Here is an 18,542-nt window from a genome sequence, read left to right as displayed (position 1 = left end):
TATGAAGGAATTCCTCTATTTGGCTCAGAATGGATATTATTGACAAACGACATGTGTTATAGACTACATCCTACTTATATCCTACCTAGAAAACAAATATTCCCTTGCTTTAACTTAAGATAAACAAGCCTTTTTCTGATACTTGTTGTTATTGTATCTGTGTAATGGTGTTTCATACTACTTGAGGACCACGCCACTGGAAGGATTTCTTCAGGGTTGTGGCATATTCCTTTGCATCTCCAGGGCTTCCAGAAGGGAAAGTGCACATTGCCCCAGAGACACTGTGCAGCAGTACTGCACGTATGCAGCGACAGAAAAAGCCTTTTGTGGACACTTAGGGACTCAAAGGGATGGGCGTGGTAGAATGTGTCCATTTGGAGTCTTTTTAGGTATCTTCTTGTCGGTGACTAAAGTAGTAGCAAATATGTTCTTCATGTTGTTGCTTCCTAATGAAGAAGAACATACAAACTCATAAAGCCTGTTTAGTTGCTTGTTGTGATTTGAAGTTAGGATATTTGCTATCCACTATACTAATCCCCCTGATACCCACGGTGGATCTAACATTCCACCAAAATAAAAAGTATATTAAAATATTCAGTGGTTTCTTGATATGAGCCCTGAATTCTTGTTTTTCCTATTATAGGAATATTGAGTCATTATATGTTGTGTGTCATACAGAATGGTTGAGATACCAGAGGAAACTTATGATTTGCATAAGCCTCCCAGGGGCGTTTTTTGCTTCCCAGCATGCAGAAGCTTTAGCCCATTGGCTTTATGCAGAGTCTGCTGTAATGCTGCATGCCAGAGATGATAATTCATTTTGTGAAACATGATCAGAAGAATCTTTATGGAGGTGTGACAGATGCAGCTGTAGCCATCACTTGAAGGGCTTTCCCATAACCTGAAAAATGTATCTCCTTCTGATTTGCTTTCTTGCTGACTTTTTAAAGCACCACTGAGTTGCAACAGTTGCACGCAAAGAAATTCCTAAAAGAGCGAGGGGATAAAAAGGTTAAAGTGCCTGCAGCCACGGTTTCAGGATTTAATTGGACACTAGCTACTCAACTATGACCATTCCACCAAAGAATGGTAGAGTTCTTGTAGGCTTCAAACAATGGAAATGTGTGGGTTGATGCCATCTGCAGCCTAGGGCTTGTGGAACAAAAAGGTGTTTGAAGAAGAAGAAAATTCTCAGAGATATGGTCGAATGGGAAAGATCTGAAAGTAATCAATCATTACGGTGACATAAATCACAACACACAACAGACCACAGCCAGAAGATGTCAAATACCGCCCGCAGAGCGTCAGTCTCTCTGGCATCATCACTTTTGTATGCTGTGCCACTGCTTTTTTGTGGGCCATCAATTTTGTTGGGTGATGAAACTCAAGAATGCCGCTATTCCTCCTTCCTCACTAATGCAAGCTTTATGATTGCGCACCCTAACGTGCTCTTAAGGCGTATTCGTCCTTTGACCCCAACTAACAATTGATTGTGAGCTGCATGCCAAGTCCGCCAGATGTTGCTTGATCTCATAATTACGTTAGTGCCATTGCTCCAGCGCAACAGCATCAAAACAATACCAGCCAATCTGGGGCACAAAGAAAGTCTGCAACTCTCATGTGGTCATCTGGTCCACGCCTAACATTTTTGCCTAAAGCTCTCAGATGTTAAACTTAATTTCCCTTCCTTGATTATAAGCAAAATGATCTGTGCACAATATTAAAAAAACATTTATCAGCTGGAAAACAGCAAAAGGCATGGCATAACCTCATATAAATGTTAATGAAAGGCAGACAAAATTAAGCAATAGTATTGTGTTCCTCAGGCTCTTACACACTTTTACTTAAAAGATGATCTAGTAGAGGAGGTCAGAACAGGGTTGGAGGATAGGCACAAAAAACGTTGTTTTGAAATTTACTCCAGTTCTTCTTGTGGTTCAAAATACTGGTCTGGAAGCCCTGTTAAATGGAGCAAGCATAACCCTCCTTTAACTCATTCCAGCGTACATCATCAGAGCAATATAAATCATAACTTCCTTTTTTTCAATGGAAAGGCTCCATCTTTCCGCTTTTGCCTGTGAAACCAAACATGAACTACTATTGGCTACATAGTTTCTACCAAGAAACTGTACAAAGTAGTGAGGCAATGACTGTGGCAGTTGTTTAATAGTGTCTATTCCTCCGAGTTAAAGCAAAGCCCTATGGATGATCTATAGGCTAGTCTAAGCACAAGGCTCCAAATCCCAGTACAAAAATACCTGAATGCAAATGACTCAAGCTACCTTACCTTTCATCTTGTAATACTGAGCTGCGATTTGCTAACGTAGAGCTGAAATATAACAAGGACATTTTAATCCCTGTTTTTTTTTTTTTTTCAGCCCTCACACCCCCCTGGATTGCCACTGGGCACAGGGGGCCCCTCTCTCCTTCACCTGCCTTTGAGCCTATAGAGCTCTGAGACCTGTGCTCGAGTTCTTCAGCCCCGGTGGTGTATGTGGGAGTGGAGATGCAAGGTGCACCACAGCACTGAATAGCCCACTGTAATTTTCTGCTTTAAAAAAAAAATGTGGGCGAGTTCTCATCAGCAGCAATTGCAAAATTACAGCATTTTCCTTCCCTCTTGATTGTGAGCTGCAGCACGTATCTCAGACTAGGCACAAGGCAAATTGGAGCACAGGACAGTAACTATCAGCTAAAAAGAATGTCTAAACAATACAAGTTGGCTTCAGTGTGCCCTACTAATATTCTCCATCTTACAGTTTTTTTCATTTCAAATAAGAATATAATGTCATGCCACATAGAAGAGGAATTTTATTTCCTGTACTACTACAGTTTTTAAGCGTAATGGCCCATGTAGACCAGTGGGCAAATATTATATCCTAAAGTTTCAAATAATTGCCATCTTTATGCTTCACATCTGATCTTTAATAAATGTTATTTTTCACAGTGCAATTAGGCTTCAGGATGTAAAACTCTGAGGGTAATCCTGAACCTTTTAGCAGAGCTGGGTATTTTCAGGGTGCACTGACATCTAGATTCTGATCTAACTAATGGCACAAATCTGAAGCAATTTCCTCTAAATCAGTACAATTACATCAGCACAAACCCCAAAAGGTGGAATGAGAGTCAGACCTTTATTTCTTTTCCAGTCAGCTCTAGAGATACAGTATTTTCCATTCAGTCAATTGAAAAGAACTGTAAAGGGATAGAAAGAAATGATAGAGCTAAGTTTTATTATTTAACATATGGGAAACTTGGTTATTATTTTACCATAAGCAAATGCAGGAAAAAGACCTTGTTGAAGGAAAATGGAAAAAAATCACCTCAGGTGTTGTTATCATGAAATTCAAGGAAGTGATATCAAAGATCAAACCTGGTCCATTTATTTTTAAGCTATTTTGTTTAAGTATCATATTTTATGTCTGGAGCTTTCTCCCTACTCTGCAAATTTACTTTTTTTTCCTCTTTTTTAAGCATAAAACTGAATAAGAATAAAAAATTATTTTGTAGGCTCAGTACTGATGTAAGACCCTCATATTGGGGACTCAACCTCTTTTGACAGTTCTGAGTGTTCTGCATGGAAAAGCTGCAAGCTGGGGGCAATGTACACACCAAATGTGGTGCACTGGTGGGTTTATCCAAGCAGAAGGCAGTGGTTTGCCCATGGAGAAGCCACAGCTCACCTACTTCGAGAGAAGCCTTTTTATTCAAAGGCCAATATTCTGGACTATTTGGTCACACTGAAACAGTCTTAATTTTGCATTAGATATCACCACCGCTTCATTGTTCCTCTTTCTTGAAAGGAGAAGTGGAAGTGCCAGTGTTGTCTGGGCAGTCAGAGTTGCTGTTGTGTCTCCTTTTACCCCATGAAGCACAGGCTGGGGAAGAGGAGTCATGGCCAGGGCTGATGCGTTCTCCAGGCTGCTAGTTGTTTCATTTGAGTCATTTCACTAGTTCAGAAGACTGAGAGAAAGCCACTTGGGAAACCACAGTAAAACTTCCAAACTCTTATGGGAAAAAGACTTAGATGGACAAAAATGGTCTAGTTTTGATTAACAGAGGAAACATACTGAGGAGAGGCAAGGTGGGGACAGTAGGAGGGGATGTCTCCAGGCTGATCCATTCCCTGTGATAGCAAGGTGCTCTTGAAGTCCTCAGCACATGGAGGTCTCCTGGGACTGTCCAGGAGGGGCCAGCCCTTATCCCCAAGCTGGAGTGCTCTGGAGTCTTTACCTGGACCTTCTGAAGCCAGGGAAGTTCAGAAGAGTGTAGAAAGCTCTGTATGGCTAAGACGTGTATCCATCATACTAAATTTTGTTCCAAGTCCAAAACTGAAAATCTTTTTGTGGGAAGAAGTTAAGTGGAACTGCTGAAGTTTCTTTTCATGGATTATTTAAGCAGTACAAGATGTTGTTAACTTTGAGTTTCTTCCACGTTATTCAGGAAAGTATGTCTGATTATGTAAATTAAAAGTTGCTGCTTAAAAATATTTTGCTTGAGAGATTGCAAAGGCAACACAGTAAATGAATTAAGATCAGAGAGTCTTGCTCAAGTGAGAAGACTGCATAAGTAACCGCATGTGTTATTGAAAAATACATATTGTTTACAACGTATTCTTGCAAGATCCTTAAATATTTCACTTTGAGGTTTGCTTGATATAAAATACTGCATTTGTTCAAGCTGTCACACAGGCTGGGATCTAAGCTGATTTGCAGCTACATGCAGATTAAAACCACTATGCTGTCCCACTGCAATTTTGGATTTAATTTGGTTACTTTCCTTCTTTTTAAGAGAAACGAGTTTTCAAACCAAAAGGCACTGACTGCTTACCTAATTAAAAATGTATCCATCTGCTGGCTTGGTGGCTGACTTGTTATTCAAAGCATGCAGATCTAAGTAGGTTGATTTATTTATGAAGACCTTATGACACTGAGAGATACAAACTCAAAAACATGTAAAAATAAATGTGGCTGCAGATGGGTAGACACACAGATCTTTCCGGGGTTCTAAATAACAGATAGAGAGAATCTGGAAAATGTGCTTTACAGGGAAGATCCTTTTATGTTGCTTCCACGTGTTTAACATTTAGAGCTCAAATAACAAAGCAGCCAGCTAACATATTGTGAGATAACTCTAGTCTAAATATCCTATAGTGCCTTTTAAGTTGCAGTGATTGTTTCTGAAAGCTTCGTGTGAGTGATAGACTCTTAAGGAGATGGTACATTTTAAGCAATGTTTTATTTCGAGAACACTTTAAAGTGAATTTTAATTAAAGGAGAAAAAAAATCATTATCACTCACAAACATCATGTGTCAGAATCAAGGGTAAATGCTGTCTTCTTATATTTAATTTCACTGATGTATTGGTAAATGTCTCACAAATTAAGTTTCTTAGTAACTGTGCTCAGGGTTTGGAAACCCTGAGTTCTAATGGTTTAATTCTCAGTGCTATAAATACTGTTGCAATCCTTAGGTAAAGTTTATGAGCTCTAGGAAACTCAGAGTGTAATGAAACCATCATGGAATTTCCATGTACAGTGTGGAGCTGCTGGTGTTAAACCTCACATCATTACTGGTGCAATTCCACTGCCATGAGCTGGCTTCTTAAACTAATGCAAACGGAATAATACCTGTGTCTTTTATATAATGATCTCCACAAGGCTGAGTTTGTAGGTGGTCTGCATAGGCCACCTGAGAGGTATGAGGAAAATGGAGAATGAGATGCCTAGGAACAACTTTGGAGTAGCTTTATAGTCCCAAATTCTGTTTACAGCATGGTTTCTAGTGGGTTCTTCTCAGCTTTTCTTAAATTCATGTGCTTGGTGGCATGTTTGTACGTGTTTGTGTGTGCCTTTCTGTTCATAGGTAAAACAAGTCACTTTATCCAAAATAGACAGAAATTCTTCCTTTACCTGATCCTCTTAAATTGAAACTGTCTTGCACCAAGTGACAACTTCCTTCTGCAAGTAATAGAGGAGCTGACAAGAAGTGGTGCCATGCTTGACCTCGAGCTCACCAACAGGGAAGGGCTCATTGGAAATGTGGCGCTCCAGGGCAGCCTTGGATGCAGTGATCACGAGATGGTCGAATTTGAGATCCTCAGGACAGCGAGAGGAGTGTGCAGCAAGCTCACTGCCCTGGACTTCAAGAGAGCAGACTTTGGCTTCTTCAGGATCCTGCTTAGTAAGGTTCCATGAGATATAGCCCTAGAGGGCAGGGGGGGCCAAGTCTCTTGGTTGGTCTTCAAGGATCACATGCTACAAGCTCAGGAGTGTTGCATCCCAACTAGAAGGAAGTGCAGCAGGAGGGCCAGGAGACCTCCTTCAATGAATAAGGAGCTCCTGAGGAAAATTCAAACGAAAAAAGAGTCTTATAGAAAGTGGAAGCAAGGACAGGCGGCCTGGGAAGAGTACAGGGATGTTGTCTGGGAAGCTAGGGAGCAGGTGAGGAAAACTAAGGCCCAGTTAGAATTAAACTTGGCTAGGGGTATTAAGGATAACAGGAAGGGATTCTACAGGTACATAGCAAATAAAAAACAGACTAGGGAGAATGTAGGCCCCCTCAGGAAGCTCTTGAGAGAACTAGCTACACAGGATTTGGAGAAGGCTGAGGGTCTAAATGACTTCTTTACCTTGGACTTCTCTAGCAAAGGCTCTGACCGCACCAACCAAGTCTTGGAAGGCAGACGCAGGGACTGTGAGAAAAAAAAAAAATCTGAACGTGCACAAGTCCATGGGTCCTGATGAAATCCATTCGCGGGTCCTGAAGGAGCTGGTGAATGAAGTTGCTAAGCCGCTGGCCATCATATTTGAAAAATCATGGCAGTCAGGTGAAGTTCCCAACGACTGGAAAAAGGGAAATATAACCCCCATTTTCAAGAAAGGGAAAATGGATGACCCGGGGAATTACAGACCAGTCAGTCTCACCTCTGTGCCTGGCAAAATCTTGGAGCAGATTCTCCTGGAAGGCATGCTAAGGCACATGAAAAACAACAAGGTGCTTGGTGACAGCCAGCATGGCTTCACTAAGGGGAAATCCTGCCTGACCAATTTGGTGGCCTTCTATGATGGGGCTACAGAACTGATGGACAGCGGTAAAGCAGTTGATGTCATCTACCTGGACTTGTGTAAAGCGTTCGACACTGTCCCACATGACATTCTTGTCTCTAAATTGGAGAGACATCAATTTGATGAATGGACCACTCAGTGGATAAAGAACTGGCTGGATGGCCACACACAAAGAGTTGTGGTCAATGGCTCAATGTCCAGCTGGAGACCAGTAACGAGTGGTGTCCCTCAGGGATCGGTGTTGGGACCGGTCTTGTTCAACATCTTTGTCACTGACATGGACAGTGGGATTGAGTGCGCCCTCAGCAAGTTTGCCGATGACACCAAGCTGTGTGGTTCGGTTGATACGCTGGAGGGAAGGAATGCCATCCAGAGGGACCTTGACACGCTTGTGAGGTGGGCTGATGCCAACCTCATGAAGTTTAACCATGACAAGTGCAAGGTCCTACAACTGGGTCGGAGCAATCCCAGGCACAGCTACAGGTTGGGCAGAGAAGAGATTCAGAGCAGCCCTGCGGAAAAGGACTTGGGGGTGCTGGTCGATGGGAAAATGAACATGAGCCGGCAGTGTGCTCTTGCAACCCAGAAAGCCAACCGTATCCTGGGCTGCATCAAAAGGAGCGTGACCAGCAGGTCGAAGGAGGTGATCCTGCCCCTCTACTCTGCTTTCGTGAGACCTCACTTGGAGTATTGTGCGCAGTTCTGGTGTCCTCAACATAAAAAGAATATGGAACTGTTGGAACAAGCCCAGAGGAGGGCCACGAGGATGATCTGTGGACTGGAGCACCTCCTGTATGGAGATAGGCTGAGAAAGTTGGGGCTGTTCAGCTTGGAGAAGAGAAGGCTGCGTGGAGACCTCATAGCAGCCTTCCAGTATCTGAAGGGGGCCTATAGGGATGCTGGAGAGGGACTCTTCATTAGGGACTGTAATGATAGGACAAGGGGTAATGGGTTAAAACTTAAAGAGGGGAAGTTCAGGTTGGATATAAGGAGGAAATTCTTTCCTGTTAGGGTGGTGAGGCACTGGAATAGGTTGCCCAGGGAGGTTGTGAATGCTCCATTCCTGGCAGTGTTCAAGGCCAGGCTGGACAAGGCCTTGGGTGATATGGTTTAGAGTGAGGTGTCCCTGCCCATGGCAGGGGGGTTGGAACTTGATGATCTTAAGGTCCTTTCCAACCCTAACTATTCTATGATTCTATAAGGTTGCTCTCAGCAGAAACATAATTTTTACTGCACCATGCATTGACAATTGTGCTCAGCTTCACAAAAAGGTATTTCTCTAATCGCAGAGTCAGTTTAAACTGGTTCCCTGGTATATACATTTTCAGATGCCATTTGAATCTCTCTGTATTTCCACGTCAAGACAAGCATGTGGGTTTCTTAGTGTCAACAAAATATAGAAACGTGGTTTGTATGTAGATTTAGCCAAGGAAGATATTACTGAGCTGCGTTTTGGTAGGAAGCCATCCTGGCATTTCTTTGGAAAACTCTAGAGATGTTTGAATAATCCTTATACTAACAGATGTCACCACTGGGAATCTGTTTTACTTTTACAGCTCTTTATTTGAGTATCTTGCTTGCATTTTTTGTATATTTTGGAATGGTGGAGGAAACTCAAACAAATCTAAATTGTCTTTTACTTTGATCTCTCCCAAAGATGTATTTTGATGAAAGATTCAGATAGTAATCGAGGGAAGAAAAACAACAGATTTTGCTATACGTATGCCTTTTGTGCAGAAAGGGGTAGACATAAAAAATGACCAGTGATCCTTTCCTTTTGTTTCCAGCTCACTGCAAATGGCTTTCTTCTGTTTTCCTGGTGCTGTGTAAGCCCTTGAAATGGGGGACAAGGGATCACAATGGGTCAAGGCAAATAGTCACACTCTTCCTTAGAATTGAACCCATTGTTCAAGTAGGGTAAGCAAGTTTTACACTACTAATTTTACTCTGAGTTAGAAACAGTGGCCACTATGGTAATCTGAATAAGGATTAATAATGGTGAATGGGCAGGGGAGATAGCTGAGGGGAAAGGTGGCATTTTTGTGTCCACAAAAGCTGTAGTGGTTGCACATTTCTTCCCAGACATAGTATTTTTGCTGTTTACCTCAGGATACTGTAACTGGGAAAAAAAATATTGTTGGAAATATCAGCTGTATAAGTTTTAGGAAAGTCTAACAATTGGCTGTCTCAGTAAAGCCATGCCAGTGAGTCATTTCTAATGGAAACCTTGCCTTAAGGTAGAATTCAGAGGAATGTGCTCCTGGTCTTTACCATCGTTATGGACCTGTGTACAATAAAATACACTCAGGGTTTGGCGATGACTTCTGTTAGAGGAATGAGGCACCTACTGCTGAAGTAAAATTCAGAGGGGAATGGGACTTGACAGAGGGGTTGCAACCAGACTAAAATTGTTTGTTGGTGCCATCAGTGTATGTAATAAGGGAAGATAATGGCTGCCACTTTTCTAACATAAAAACAAGGGGTGTACCTTTTCCATTGTTCTTCATGCAGGTTTTCATTTCTATGCATGCTATTTTGCTTATATGAAGCCAATTCAGAATTTGCAATATTCCACTATAAAATCTGTGAAAATACTGAGCTAGAACACACAGAGATGTGTATACTTGCTTTCTCCAATTAGTGGTTCCCCTAAAATACAGCAAATAATTTCTTAGATAATAAACAACCATTCTTTGGTATCTGTAGTTTCTCTGAAATCAGAACAGAGAAACACAGGCAATGCCTTAAATTCTGAAGTAGGCTCATAATTATTAAGGCTGGCCAACCTATAGAACACAAGTCCCACACTGCCTTACAGATGTTACCAAATGAAATTGTACATCTCCATATTCTTTGCAAGAATGGAGCAACAGGCACCAGATAGCTACAGGTCTCTCCATCTTGATATTAGCATCGCTGTTTTATGGTGGGCATTTGAGGTAATTGCCCACATCCAACTTCAGAGGTTTTGCTGCAGCAGCTGTTTAAGGAAGTCCATGCAGAGCTCAGAGCAGGGCCCTCCTCCCACATGTAAATTCCCTATCTTAATCTTTCTCCTGTTCTGTGAATGTATCAGTCATGCCTGTATGCAGAGAAAAAATGCACAACTGCATGCACTTTCTAGAACAGAAAGCAAGATTTTATATTTAATTAAAAAGACAAAAAGTCTTCCCTACTATTAAAAATATAGCACATACTAAAAGAGAAGAAGGAGGTGGAATTGGTTCTTACTTTAAGCACAGTTTTCTTCTAAATGGTTGCAAACATTTTGGTCATAATAATGGGTGGACTATCTCAGATAGGATGGTTCAATCTGAGTTAATCAGGATTTACACTCTATTAGAAGTGCCATAAATCTTCAGCGCTCTGTAGGGAACCTGTCTCTGGTGCAGTTTGATTGGTACTATCATTGCATGAATAACCTCTGAAAAGATCGCTGTTTCTGAACACACAGAATAAGAATGAATTAGAGCTCTGACACTCTGTTCTTTTGATTGTTTTACCAAAAAGACAATTCAGAGATCTTTCACAGAAATAATCTTTATTTATACAGCACATTTAGTGGTGCAACCAAAGTAATCCTGTATCCTTTTTATTTATTTATTTTAATAATAACTGTAGTAGATTATAGCAGAGAAACTAAAATTCCAGCATGAAAACAAATCTGGGGACATTTTTTTTGCCTCATTTACTCTATTTTTTTTGCTTTAGATTTATTCTGTTTCATATGAAAGGCTCAATTCTGCCTATTTATTAAAGCTTAGAGGATGCTACTAAAATTCACCCTTACCTTAGCATAGGCCAGGATCTAGTTCAGGAGTCTTAAACTGTGACCCTACTAAGTCTGTCTGATTAGATGTTTTTTCCCCACTGCAGAAGAAGGGAGGTGTGCTTTTAAAGCAATCTGGATGTAGTTTGCTATTTTCTGTGCTTGCACTTTCAGCTTTACCCTTCAAATTCAGCCAAGGCTCCTCTGAAACTGCCACAGATCCCCTGTACTTTTTAGCAGAGGCTATTTCACTTGCATTTGCTTCATTACTAATTGAGCCCTCTCCTGCAGGCGCTCCGAGGACGACTTAGGAGGAGCCCGTCTGTGCAGCCTCCCCTTGGCTGGTGGCCCTGGCCGCTGCTAACAGCTCTCCTCCCACCAGTACCGCTTGCCAGCTCGCAAGGCCAGCGAGCACCAGCCCTACAACTTCATCCCACTAACTTATTTTCTGGGAGCCGACGCTGCTCCCAGCTGATCACGAATGAGTACGAAGCACAGCTGCTAAGGCCTGCCAGCACAAAGCCAGCGATACTCGAAAGCAGTTTGTAATAATTAAGGTGTCTGTTAACCTCCACCGCTTTAAATAACCTTTCAATGAAACGAAGGCAGCCACATTCCTCTCTGGGTTGCCAAGCATCTGTGCTAGCCCTGCAAACAACCTGCAGCCTTACACAGTTGTTTGCACTGGTTTGTTGGTCACACTTTCACATGAAAAATCCTGCAGGTTGCTGCTTGCCCCTTGGTCTTACTTGAGGGTGAGAGCTTCACTGAGCTAAGCTGACACCTTCATTACGGAGGTGGGCACTTGTACTTATCACATTTGATCTGCTTATTAGGTGAAAAGCCATAATACCTGCTTTGACATCCTGCTGCATTTATTTCTCTTTTCTTTGCTCTGTCTGTATTACTTTTCAGATTTTACCTTTGGCCAGTGCCCTTCAATGTTTGTTTATTTTAGGAAGTATAAACTGCATTGTAAAGGCTCCTGGCTCTGTGAATAGTTTTGGCAGTAGTATTTCCTTTGAGGGCTTGATAATGGCAAACAACAAATTTTAGACTAACTATGAGATTTGTGTTGTCAGCAGCAATGCAATAAAAGGTGCCACTTCAATTGTCATTAAAACCCTGCTACATTTCACTTACCATTATCTATTTTTCTTAGTAGTGTTGGTTAAAAGAGGCAACAAAATCTATGCATCTGTCTGTATATTGTCAAGTCACCACATGTGCCATCACAAGTCCTGTAATCAGCATCAAGGCAGTAAGAAATAGAAAACTCTTGTGATGATGATGATCACGATTAAGAAAAGGAAATGTAAATAACTGCAGTGCCTAAAGCTCCCTTTTTTCACAGAGTGGATTTGCAAATCAGCTATAAACCTCATCCTTTTGTTATTGAAGTCAGCAACACAACTCCTGCTAATCCCAGCTGAAAGAAAATAATTTTGCCATCTTGATATTTATACGAATCTGTATTACCTTCAGGTAGATGTTCTCTCACTACGGCTTTTTTGTATTACAGACTGCAACTTCACCTAACGTAAACATGATCTGAGGAATGAAATCATACTCATATCAAATAAAAAGATGTTATTCTCAAACAGCTAGCGATAAATTTTGTGAAGTAACTTATCAGCAAATGTTTAATACTCACAGGTCCATTAAGAAACAGTAAATCCAGGGAGGGAAAGACACATCTGAGCACTTGTGCTGGGAAGGAGCACGCTGGTGCCCAGCCTGATGAAGATGCACCTTCAGGTCATTATTCCTATTGACAATAAGACTGTGTGTGTGTATGTTAAACTTCCTGGTGTTTTTTTACACTCTTTTGTAAATAGCTGAGTAGAGTGGAAGTTGTGTGGGAGTGGAGTAAATGGGATTGCATTTTTGTAGGAAAAGGCTTTTCAGATGAGCCGGGTGAATTTTTCCCTGCAGGCTGTGGAACTGCATACTAAAGCAAGGGCTTGTGCTTCCTTCCCCCCTCCCCTTTCTTCTTTTTCTTTTTCTTTTTCCTTTTTCTTTTTCTTCTTTCTTCTTTTTTTTTTTTTTTTTCCACCTATCTAAATGTAGTGTGGGCCTCTGGAGGCCCATGAGCACGTAGAGCTTCCTACTGAGGTTGTCACTTGACTGACAGCAAAAAGCTTCTCGGGAGATGGACGAGCACGAGTAGGTGGACGTAGAAAAATGGAGAATGAAAAGATAAAAGTAAAAATAGAAGAGAATGTTCATCCAAAATTGCAGCCCTTTCTGGGACTGTAATGTATTTAACTTAGGAATGTTGCATTTGTGATTGGGAAAAATGTAAAGTACATGTATGTAAATGTATGTGTGTGAAAGACACTTAACATCCACTCAGAATGCTCATAGCAGAAATTATATTAACTACAGAAATACAGAAATCCAAGACAAACATGTGCCAATGCCAAACTGTAGGTGTACTCGTATCTTCCCTTGCTGTTTTAAAGAGGAAAGCAAATTGTGAATGAGCCTGAAATACTTTCAGTCCCTACATTTCAAGACAAATTATAATTTCTCAGAACCCCCGTGTCTGTGTGCTTGTGTGCCTGCTTGTCTCTGCCACTTGAGTGCTGTAAACAGATCTCTAAATAATTCAGCTGGGGTTGACCTCTCTGAAGCAGACAGGATCAAACATTTAACACACTGTCATAATTACTACAGTGTGTGCTGCAAGTGAGTAGAGTTTTGCTAAGGAGCTGAGACAAATAGAAGATCTGAGACAAATATCAGAGATGTTGGCTGTGCTTTTCTGAGCCGCATTAAATTGACCTTTTAAATGGTGTAAACTTGATTATGTTGCAAACACAATTAGTTCCTATCAAAGCCAAATCACTCCTGATAGCAAGTTATAATAACACAAGCCGGCAGGTTGGCAGCAGCAGGTAACAGGCAGTTAAGAAAAATATCACAGACCCAATGGCTGGATTTTGAGGAATAAATTTTGATGCCAGGTTCTTTGTTGTAAGGTGGAGTTACTTGCTGAAGCTGAGAACAGAATTTAGTCCAAGTATCGATGACATCTGCTAAAACCAAGCTGGGCTTTTACGATCCGTTGAAATGACACAAAGTAAGGGAATTGTGATTATTTTGGCAAGGCTTCTTAAGAAAACCTGAACTTTTATAGGAGCCAAAAAGTAGTGGAGTTGGTAGAATTGTATTTTACTTCATGACATTTTCAGGCCCTTTCTACATTGTCTGTGTTTATTTTATGTGAATTCTTTAACAAATTAAAACTGCATTAATGTAATAGAAATATTTTTAAGGTTTCAAAGCATTAAATATTTTATTTTAATAACAACTGACTTTTCTGGCATTGCAACAAAAATAACTTCAATTAAAAAAGAAGGCATTTTGATGCTCCACCATTCCCATAAAGTTTATCGTGACTTGTAGTAGATCTGTCTGCATCAAAGATGTGAAAACAAGAACACTCAAATTGCTTTAATTGAGGGCTGTCTATATTTTTGTGTAAATAATAAAAAAGGAACTAATCCTTTTCTTCCTCCTCATTAGGCCAAGAATTCTTGTAGATAATTAAAGTCAGGAAGTACAAGTTTTAACAATTGCATTTACTGTGCTGCACTGTTTTCTAACTCCCATTATCCTGCTTAGAAGATTTATTTCCTACGGAAAGAGAAAAATACACCAGCTATCTTTGCAGTTACCTTGAAGGTTCTGCCAGCGGGTGCTCCAAAAGAAACCTTTAAGGTGAAGTGAAAGAATTTGAGCCTCAGCCCATAGAAACCTCATTGTAAATACTGTGTTAATCAACCTTTTAAATGCTGTATTTAAAATAAAATAATGCATTCTGCCTAGATCTTGACCTAAAATTGAAACAGGTGAAAGACACTATATTTTGAAGGAAAAAAGAACTAGTGTGTTTATAAGTATTCTTTTGCAGATATTTGAATTTGGGAAAAAAAGTAGGGTGATTTACTGATGCACGACAGGCATGTTTCCTGTTGCACAAAATTGTTAGTCGAACTTTAAGACGTATTCAATATATATATACATATATATACATATATATTAACTAATCAAGCTTCTGCAGGGGCTCTGAGCTAAAACTGAAGGTAGTAGTGGCAATAATTCGTTTTACCCTAGACAAAGTCTTTAGAGAGTGGGGGTGGGAAGACGGGTGCTGAGGTGCAGCTGGGTGCTGGGATGAACCCGGGATGCTATCATGCAGACCGGAGGATTTGTGCCCCACGTGGGGCGGCAGATCCGCCTTCCCAGGGGGGCCGGAGCGATGCCGAGGTGAACAGGGTGCCGCTGCGTACTCCAGCTGGGTTTTGTCCCAGCCGAGGGGACATCGTGCCCAGGCGCAGGTAGCTAGTGGGTGCACCCACAGGTGAAAAGGCTCGTTGAGGGGAGGCTGAGGCAACGCCACGAAGTACCTCGAGTGGAAGCACCCGGGACGAGAGGGCTTGTAGCGAACTGCCGTTTATGAAGCTTTTCGGAGGAAACGCAGCGCAGGCTGTCGCGAACAGCGCTGTCGGTACGGTAGTGCCGAAGCGGAGCCCGCAAGCCGCGGCAGGGCAGAACTCCCGGGGTCGGTGTGTGAAGCCTGCCCGTCCCAGCTCAGCGCTGCCCGAGGAGCCGGTGCTGGCAGGCAGGCCGCGGGCAAATCCGGACCCCTCAGAAACAGCGTTTGGCTCACTAACGCTGCCCGACACACACCGAGGAGGGGTTATCGGACTTCGCACAACTACCGATTTACCGTAAACGAGCATTTAGGGAGTATTTTCTAAAAGTCCGATGGTCAAACCGCCCAGAGCAAAGCAGGGATGGAGCTGCGCACCTCCTGCCAGAGGCGTACCCGCCTTGCCCTGCAGACCGTGGCTGCCACAGCGCTGCCCGGCGCCGGTCTCCACCGCGGTGTGGGACAAGCGGGGTGTGTAAGACGCTGTGCGGCCTGGCCTGTCTCAGCCTGCAGAGCGAATTGCTCCGATCTCTTCTTCCTAATACCCCACCCCGAATGCTACCCGAATGCTACTTCATGCACCAGCATAAAGGCATTAACGTTTCCACGCTGGCGGTAAGCGGGGTGTTCACCCTACGCCGCTGTGCCTGGGGAAGCTCCGCAGGGAGCTGCTGCGCGTCCGCCCAAGCCGCCCGCTCGTCGCCCGGCGCAGCAAGAGGGGACTGCTTGTCGGCCTAGCGCCCTCCGCACCCCGCTGCCCGGGACACCGGGCACAGAGGGCGCGCTGCTCCCGCTAGGTGGCGCTATTGCTCAACGGTGGCGCCGCGCCGGGAGGGACGTAGCGGCGGGAGGCTCCCGGGAGCCGGGACCTCCGCGGGCTGGGAGAGGGGAAGGTGCGTGTGTGCGGCTCCCCGCGCAGCACCGGGCAGAGCGCGCGGGCTGCTCGTAAAACTTTACTTTTGCTTTTTTATCCCACATTTTCAGTCACGTTTTTGTGCTCGGACACTGTCAACGTTAAAGACCGGCCGCTGGGCGCACTCACCCCTCCGGGACAGCACTTACACACTGCGCTCCGCCAACTCGGGGCAGCGCGTCCCCGCTCCGCGCCGCCGAGCGGCAGAGGCGGGCCGGGGCGGGGCGGGCGGCGCGGGGCGAGCGGCGATTGGCTGTAGGCCGTGACGGGCAGGCGGAGCCCCGCCCCCTTGGCAATGTCTACGGCCCGTCGCGCGCCCCATGTAGGCAGTTATTCCGCTGGGATAGAGCGGCCGGAGCGGTGGCGGCATGGCTGGGGTCCCGTTCTGCGCCCTCCTCCCGCTCCTCGTCGGTGTCTGTGGCGCCGTCACCGGCTCCCGGGTCTACCCCGCCAACGAAGGTGAGGAGCTGCGCGCGTCCCGCGGCCGGGCTCGCGCTCCCTCAGCGGGGCGCCGAGGGGAAAGTTTCGCTCGAGGGTCCTTGCATGCCCCCGCCGCTCCCCGGGCAGCCGGGACCGCTCTGCCCCGGCCGGTACCCGGAGAGTCCGGCAGCCGCTGACCCGCCCCAGCAGCGTTCCAGGGGTTCCTCGGCGGCGGCACAGGTGTCTTGGGGCAGAGCGGTCCCGCCGTGCTGCCGCCGGTCCCCTCAGCCGGGCCGGACAGCAGTCCTCCCGCGAGCGGCGCCGCCGCGCCGTGCTCCCCGGACCGGGAGGGCGGTTCATGGAAACCGGTTCTCCCGGGAGCTATCGCCTGCTCCTCGCCGTTCCCCGGGGCTGTGCTGCAGCCCGTCCCTCGGGGGAAACCCGTGGCGCAGGCGGGCGGGGGGCGCCGCTCCTGTCGGGGAGCCCCCCGTGAGGTATCCTGGTGCCCGGTGTCCCGGACCGGGCTGCGCAAGCTCCTGCGTTCCGATTAAGTTGTAACCTTTTTATCCCCGCTGAGGTGCGGGCGCGTCGGTTGCAGGCGCGTCGGGAGCGCCCCGGTCCCAGCTGGCCGGTACGCCGGTAGCTTCGCCTGCCGGGCAGGAGCGCTCTTCGGTGTCGGGGAGGGGGGATTAACCGCTCACTCCGCGCCCTGTGAGCGGCTTTATCCCGCGGAGGAATGGATGTGCTAATCCTCAACTCGAAAAAGCAGAGTTTCAAAGTGTACGAGGTCGGAAATAACGTTTCATTTCAAGCTGAAGGTGGATGCGATCGTACTCCAGACATATGGAAACGCTCAGGTAAACGGTTTGTTTTAATATTGCCTTTTTGGCAGCTGAAATTTAATCTGTTTTATTTGTACCTTTCTGCAGTTACCTTGCTGGATTCCAGATCAGTTCAGGGAGAACTGGGGTGGATAGCAAGTCCTCTGGAAGGAGGGGTAAGTTTTAAACCGCTATCTGATCAAAAGGGTAAAGGGGGTGATTAGTAACTTTCAGAGAGTCCTAATGGCTCGATTATTGTTGATTGTGGCGAGAAGGTCAGATTTCTTCCCTGGCTTACCCAATGAATTACTCTTTGTTGAAGAAACTCTATACTCCCTTTGGACAGCTCTGTCATGGAAGAAGTGGAAACCAAAAGGGCAGAAAAGAGGTTTCAAAATTAGGAGATTGGTTGAGGCATGGGCTTAGCTGCCTATTTAAAACTGAAATACCAACAAGAAATGTGATCTGGCAATTGAACTGGCATTCTTGACTGTAATTATTATATCTATAGGCTGTCTTGGCTGGGAGATGTTCAGGGCAATTGCTGTTCTATTTCGGGATGAAGGAGTAGGGATCAATATGCAAGAGAGACCTTTTGGTGTGATGGGCCAGTTGTCCTGTTTTAGATTGTAAACGTTGTATGTTTCACTTTCTGACCAGATAAACTGAAGCACCCAGTGCTTGATGGTGGTTCCTTGGAGCTTCTTTTATTGTACTTTTTCAAGGAAATAATTGTAAGGGAAGACTGCTTCAGTCCGCTGCCTGATAGTGGTGTGATGACACTGAGATTCACATATCCATCCTGGGGGGTTAGAGCCCTTTTACCTAGTGGGCTGCAGGCCAGGTATATCTACTGATTTAGTTTTGTGTTAGTGGATGGGCACCCTCATCCTGTAGGGTGCCTGTGACTTCTGTGGGGAAGCTCCTGAGAACACTGGAGTTGGTTGGGTCTGGTGGAGACTGGGATTTCATGTTTTGGTTGAGGTTTTGTTTTGTTTTGTTTTGTTTTTTTTACTTTTTAATAATCAATTAGAAAGGCTTTTTCTTCAAGTGAACAGTTTCAGAAAAATGCCAGCAATGCGCACTAAACATTAATATAAAGAAGCCCATCT

At 44.4% G+C, this 18,542-nt stretch overlaps 1 protein-coding gene across 5 annotated transcripts in view; it reads left to right on the top strand.

Annotated features, from left to right (window-relative positions):
• The window catches only part of EPHA4 (EPH receptor A4), a 225,955-nt gene that overhangs the window by 104,313 nt on the left and 103,100 nt on the right, over positions 1–18,542 (top strand). For 2 of the 5 annotated variants that reach the window (XM_061365136.1, XM_061365140.1), the window contains exons 1-2: positions 16,490–16,648; positions 17,539–17,606. The exons of 1 other annotated variant lie outside the window; for it this stretch is intronic. In XM_061365136.1, coding sequence (XP_061221120.1) covers positions 16,558–16,648; positions 17,539–17,606 — 159 coding nt within the window. In that variant the 5' untranslated portion in view covers positions 16,490–16,557. Of the gene's footprint in view, positions 1–16,489; positions 16,649–17,538; positions 17,607–18,542 lie in introns of those variants that run through there. 2 more of the 5 variants (XM_061365138.1, XM_061365137.1) reach the window with 1 other exon arrangement.

Source organism: Neopsephotus bourkii, unplaced genomic scaffold (assembly GCF_033783945.1).
Source record: "Neopsephotus bourkii isolate Nb327-2 ecotype Australia unplaced genomic scaffold, CSIRO-AGI_Nbou_v1 NB_1279, whole genome shotgun sequence".
Taxonomy (NCBI): Eukaryota; Metazoa; Chordata; class Aves; order Psittaciformes; family Psittacidae; genus Neopsephotus; species Neopsephotus bourkii.
This window is presented reverse-complemented; position numbering and strand designations above follow the sequence as displayed.